Source organism: Carassius carassius, chromosome 27, assembly GCF_963082965.1.
Source record: "Carassius carassius chromosome 27, fCarCar2.1, whole genome shotgun sequence".
Classification (NCBI taxonomy): Eukaryota; Metazoa; Chordata; class Actinopteri; order Cypriniformes; family Cyprinidae; genus Carassius; species Carassius carassius.
This window is the reverse complement of record NC_081781.1, coordinates 17,271,694-17,278,558: the sequence shown is the minus strand read 5'-3', so window position 1 is coordinate 17,278,558 and position 6,865 is coordinate 17,271,694. Positions and strand designations below refer to the sequence as shown.

The 6,865-nt window shown below is 36.6% G+C and overlaps 1 protein-coding gene across 1 annotated transcript in view; it reads right to left on the bottom strand.

Moving 5' to 3' along the window:
* Positions 1-389: 389 nt before the first annotated feature.
* Positions 390-6,865, bottom strand: part of prkchb (protein kinase C, eta, b) — a 19,448-nt gene continuing 12,972 nt past the window's right edge. The window contains exons 11-14 of the mRNA XM_059512993.1: positions 3,287-3,425; positions 2,678-2,866; positions 1,229-1,375; positions 390-600 (exon numbers count right to left, since the gene is read on the bottom strand). Of these exons, the coding sequence (XP_059368976.1) occupies positions 454-600; positions 1,229-1,375; positions 2,678-2,866; positions 3,287-3,425 (622 nt within the window). The 3' untranslated portion in view covers positions 390-453. The remainder of the gene's footprint in view (positions 601-1,228; positions 1,376-2,677; positions 2,867-3,286; positions 3,426-6,865) is intronic.

The following is a 6,865-nucleotide window of genomic DNA, read 5'->3' as shown; positions in this document are numbered from 1 at the left end:
ACAAAAGGATTCTCCAAGTTCATAATTTAGACTTTAGTTAGAATTACTTTACAACACATCACATAACTTAACAATTCATTACACTGTATTAACAGCTCAATGTAAGTTACATCAATTTGTTTCCATGTTTACTAAAGAGCTGAAAGACAAAGCACTTGCCAACATATGCAAATTATCATGCTGGAATACACTTTTAAAAAAATGTGACAGACTTTGTATACATTTATGCACATAAAAACATTTCAAAACGTATCAGTTCATTTCAGGAGATCCTTATTGTCTTCCTGTCATTGTCTTTACAAATAATCCTTTGGTCTGGGTGGTCCTGTGGAGTATATTGTATTGCTTTCTTCTAGTTTGAATCTTGTCCAGATTCTTGACAGACTAGAAGGAGTTCATTAGGGAAAGTAACATATAATCTATGTATGTAACATAAATAAATCACAGCTGATGTTAGTGCCGTCGCAGCTCTGGAGCTGTGTAGGTGAAGTCTTTAAAATCTTCCTGGTGGACAGGAAAAAAACTGTCCTCGATGGGTGTAAGACAGGGTTCCTCTTGAGTGAAGTCTGGGTCAAAATTTTTCACATCCTCAATAGAATCCTACAAAACAAAACAAAACATTAATTTTGACCAATATTTAATTAATCAGTTATCAGTTCTTTTATGTTTATCAGTGTACTGATAAATGCCACCATTTGGTGGATCTATAAAGAATAGAGTTCACTATTTATTTATACATTTATTTATTTATTTATTTTCTATTTATTTGTTATATCATTTATTTAACATTTTTTACCCACACACACACATATATATATATATATATATATATATATATATATATATATATATATATATATATATATATATATATATATATATATATAATTAAATTCTTAAATGTTTGCATAAATTAAATGATAAATAATAATAAATAATAAAGTAAATAATACAATTTACAACAACATTAATATTAATAATAAAAGATAACTTAGGCTATAGTTATTAATAATATTGAACTAATTGTAATTTATACTGTGTTTAATTGTAGTAGTTGAATGAGAATAAATAAATTCAAATGAAATTAATTAAAAGCAATCAGTAAATAAAAAATAGGTCCTGCATATTAATTATAAATACAATCTCTATCAGTATCAGTCATAAATGGCACAATACAAATATCGCACAATGCACACAGTATAAAACAGAAGTGGTGATGGAGGCTTACTATTCGAGGTGTGAAAGGTGGTGTGATCTCTCGTCTGTTCAGCTTCTCCCAGTCCAGTCCTGCGAAGAACGGGTGTGAGGTGATGGCCTCTTCTCCTCCATCTCTATCCATGCAGCCCAGCCGACACGCTGGGTCTCTGCTGAGTAACTGTAGAGAGAGTTAACAGACATCTTCATCATCCTGAATGCAGTGTGTTTGAAAAGTGCACTTGAACTAAAGTATCTTTCAAATAAATGTCACTTGGTTTTTTTATGCAAGTACTATATGACTATATTTAACTCCAATAAGTCTGAGTACTTTTAACAACATGACAAATACGAAATTTGTCTTATGTGGATAAATTAGACGTGATATTTTGTTAAGAAACACTGGGAAAATACAACTTTTTACACTTTTTTACACTTTCACAATAGTCTAGAAAGTTTACTGGCCACAATAATGCACAGATCACTGATCACAGACTTAAGCCCTTGGAAACATTCCCAGAGTTATTAGGGATTTCACTCCTCTAATGCAAGAAGACCTCTACTCAGTCACGTGATGTTAATCCTTCTACCATGACACAGCTCTTTAACCTTTCATGGGGCACAATGGAGCTTATGTAATGACGCACAAAGGACAGGGACAGTCTGTGATCCTGACATCCTGGGTCTTTGGAGGGATGAAACGGCAGCCCACAGGGTTTGCTCTCTGCAGCAGATTAGCCTCATGTTTACTGGTGCTTATATAGGAAAAGTTGGCCAAAACCCACAGAAAAGACACTTGGAGCTCTTAAATGCAGCTAGTTTTGAGTTTGTTTTCTTGTGAGAAAAGCTGAGAAAGTCATGTTTCGGCATGAAGACCATTGAGTAGTTTTGATTTAAATGTTTTGGCAATGAGTGATCAAAACAGAAGAGGAAGAGAGGAAAGTCACAGATTTCCCAACAAAACACTGGGGTTGTGTCCTTAGTGTTACAGTAAAGCAGTTTGTCTAGTGAAAGTCGGACAAATGTACTTGCTATGCAAAACAATGGATTTCATTAAAGGGACATCTGTTAGTGTTTTGCATATGAAGTTATAATCTAGCTACAAGGCTTTTTGTGTGTAGTTGAGCTACAGTCTTCATTGCTCTGGTTTTATTTTAAATTTTGCACTTTGCCAAACAGTCCTGGTCCTTACAGCTTCACACACAGTTAATGACATGTAGTCATAGACAAGAAGATGAGGAGATTATTTTATTTCTGTGGAGACAGAATGTAGGATATAAAATGATATATTTGAAGGATAAATACATGACTGATACCTCTGTCTTTTAAAATCCAATGCTGGATGAAGCCAAGCTACAACTACTTTTTAAAGACATTTTGTTGAGCCAAACTGTCTTAATCTGACTGAAATGAAACTTTTAAAGTGCATGTAAACAACCTTTGCTTAATCCGTCTGATATTTTGACTGTAGATCTAGACTCACTCCTCTAAGTATGTCCTCTGCCTCGTTGCTGAGCCAAGATGAATAAATGATCTCATCTTTGAGAATGCACTCAAACAGCTCGTCCTCAGTCTCTGCTTCAAATGGAGCATGACCTGACAGCATCTCGTAAAGCAGCACACCCAGAGCCCACCAGTCCACTGATACACCATACGGCTCCTCCAGGATGATCTGAGGGAGACGCAACATAAAACAAGCTATACAGGAAGAGAACACACTCACCATCTTCTTTTTAAAGTGAAGTGACATTCAGCCAAGTATGGTGACCCATACTCAGAATTTGTGCTCTGCATTTAACCCATCCGAAATGCACACACAGAGCAGTGAACACACACACACACTGTGAGCACACACCCGGAGCAGTGGGCAGCCATTTATGCTGCGGCGCCCGGGGAGCAGTTGGGGGTTCGATGCCTTGCTCAAGGGCACCTAAGTCGTGGTATTGAAGGTGGAGAGAGAACTGTACATGCACTCCCCCCACCCACAATTCCTGCCGGCCCGGGACTCGAACTCACAACCTTTCGATTGGGAGTCCGACTCTCTAACCATTAGGCCACGACTTCCCCTAAATGATCTTTTAGTGATGCTCACCTCAGGCGCAATATAATCGGGAGTCCCACAGAAGGTACTAGTGAGTTTTCCTTCACGTATATCCTCTTTGCACATGCCAAAATCTGCCAGTTTACAGTGGCCATCTCTGTCTAGGAGAATATTGTCCAGTTTGAGGTCCCTTTAATAGAAAAACAAAACAGAATGACATTTTTAGTAAGTGATTTTACAGTCTACAAAATGTACTATTTGAAATCAAACTGAAGTAAGATTACTAAAACGTAAACTGAAATGGAAATGAAAACTGGAAATATAATAATAAAAACTAATTTAAAATACTACATTGATATGAATAAAATAACACTGGGTGTACCCATCACATAAATGTATACAAAGTCTGTCACATTTTTTTTACAAGTGTATTACTAGCATGATAATTTGCATATGTTGCCAACACCTAATGTTTTGTATTACCCAATAAAATATTTGATAATAATTTTAAATATTTTCCTTGCACCTTGAACACACAGGAGTACAGTATTAAATATATTATATTATATTATTTATATATTTAAAAAATCAACTATTATTCATCCATAAATACATATTTAATCTGTGTAATTCCTCTGAATTTATTTAAACATGTTAAAATGCATTCTATGCAGCAGATGACCGTCTTAATGGTAGCTAAAATCAATTATTAAATACTTTAAATAGCCAAAATATTTGATAAATGTTGAATAAATGGACTGAAAGATTTGTTTAATTTTATAAATGGTAGGTACAGTATTACAACTCGTGTGCCAATGTTAACAAAATTTTGCAAACACATCATGGTAAATAACAAACGGGGTTCACAGAGTTCAAATAGTAGGCTACTGTCTGACAAACAATGACAAAATGAGCGTGTAGTGCAAATGCTTGCATGCTTGACACAAGGGTGAAGAGTAATCAGCACAAGAAGCAGGATTCAGTCTCCTGTCATCAGATACGGAGAAGCATACTGATGCCATGGAAAAGACAGTGACGGAACATAGATTGGACTAACAGCCTGTAGTGGTTAAAGTTTCCCAAGGAAATTCGGTCTGATTTCATTAGAACACAATTAACAGAGGAGACATTGAGAGGTGACCTCTTTACTATGCTGTTAAAAGCGCGTGCCACATTACCTAGTAAACAACAAAGAACAGAGTGTTTTAAAGCAAACACTCTGATTCCATCACTCACTACTTCATTCAGTCAGGGTATTACCATAGCTTGGAAAGAAAATCAGCATACATTGTGTTTTGGTCATATTAAGAAGCACAATTGCTTTCAACATTGATAATAATAAAAAAAAGTGTCTTGAATGGCAAATCAGCATATTAGGGTGATTTCTGAAGGATGATGGAAATCCAGCTAAATAAATTACATTTTAAAATATTTGTGTCTTCTTGTTTCATCTCAAACAATTTGTACAAAGGTTATTCTTGTTTTGTGAATCAAGTAAATGGCACAAATGGAAGAGAAGGAGAATGACAAGAAAATTAAAAAGTTAGCTTAACTTGCTGTATTTCATGCCTAATGAACAAGAACAGAGACATGCGGAGCATCACGCTCGCAGTGTCGGAGAGTTGGCACAGGCAAAAGTAACAGCGTGGCAGACTCACCAGCCTGGCCATCAACCACAGAGAGCTGGCAGAACTATTTCAGGCCCTGTAAAAATGGACAAGTCTCACTTCTGACCAACCATCAGTGACGTAACCACATACTTTCTTCTCTACGTAAGGTCTCTTGCAATGTTTCAATAAAAGTCTTCAAGCACCAGCTATTATGATAAAAAATAAATGCTTTCTAGGCATGATAGCCTTGTGGTTAGTGTGCTCACAGCGACCCAAGTTTGATTCCCATCCCACCCTCCTCACTTCACCCAGTGCTTCCCTGTCTGCTCCCTACTGTCCTGTCAAATAAAGGCAAAAGCCCAAAAACGAAAATGTACTAATTTACTCAACCTCAGGCCATCCTAGAATTAGATGAGTTTGTTTCTTCATTGGATTTGGAGAAACGTATAGCTTTACATTATTTGCTCACCAGTAAATCATCTATGGTGAATGGGTGCCATCAGAATGAAAGTCAAAACAGCTGATAAAAACATTACAATAATCCACAAGTAATTCACACAATTCCAGTCCATCAAATAATGTCTGGCTCAATTACAAGCCCATAATTCATAATAACACTTCCTCCAGAGAAAAAGTACCTCACCTGTTGTCCTCTCACAAAAAAATCCACTAACATATTTTTTCAGAAAATTGGACTGTGCTTGATCTTTGCATATTTCTCTCCGGATTCAAATGGTTTCACTGGAGAAAGCAATGTATGTTGTAGAAACAGGACTCTTAAAAAAATATTTGTTTATTGTAAACATACAGCTTTTTACTTCACAAGATGAAGTAAACTTGACTTGAGTTAGTATTGTGATGTTTTTTAACTCTCATTCTGACGGCACCCATTCACTGCAAAGGATATCCATTCATGAGCAAGTAATGCTAGATTTCCCAAAATCTGTTGAGATGAAGATACAAACTCATCTACATGTAAATCTTGGAATGCCTAAAGATGAGTACGTTTTTAGCAAATTAGAATTTTAGTGTTAACTTCAACTATCATTTAAAAACAAAAACAAAAAACAAACCAACAATAGAAAGAGCTTCCTTGATGCCCTTTTGGCAACCACATGTTACTTAGCAACAGTGAAACAGTTTGAGAGATCAATAAAAACTCTGTGTAGAACCTGCTGAAGTGAGACTAAAACACTAAAGTCATTAATGCACTCCTCGTTTCTGTCATGAACTGTCCGGTATAGTCCTGTCCTCAGATTAGAGAAGAGCCAGATTACATGGCATTAGCAGCCACTAATATAGGATCGAGGGTAAGTAAGGTAAAGTGGAGAGGAACAGCTTGACTCTGACTGCTGGATTATAATTTATGAAAATAATTGAATATATATCTCTGGGAATATCTATTGGAATATCTCTGTGCATACTATATTGCACTTCGTAACAAACAAAATCATGTGATAAACTCTCTCTCTCTCCCTCCTTCGTGCTCTCTGTTTCCCTGAGTAAACAGCTTATGTAATTATAGCTCCATGGCATGCTGGGCAGGGCTGTAATATCAGATCTGGTCTTCACTCAAAAATGTCCCCACAGTCCTCTTGCACTATAAAACAGCCATCTTTCCCAAGATTCTTTATCATTCCCCCCTTAAAGCTCCACTTCACAGAAGCGTTATAATTACCATAAAATAATTAGCTTTAAAGCCCAATAAAAACAAAAGGAAAGGTGAGAGTGGCCATACAAGGGGCCATACGACTGTATAGATGACAGGGGTTCAGCCAGCATTCCTCTAAAGGTCCCGCAGGGAAGCTCGTAAATGCCACAAGCCTTATTTGAATGGGAAAGCAGTTTGTCAGATGTGTTTATATTTGGGCTTGGCTCTATTACAGGGGTGATCAGAAAGCTTACTCAGGAAGGCAAAGGTCACGTGATTACAGCGAGGAAGGGCACAATATCCCGCCATGGATAAGGAAGACTTAGCCAGGTGCGGAGACTGTCTGTAAAATCTGACTAAGTGCTTTAG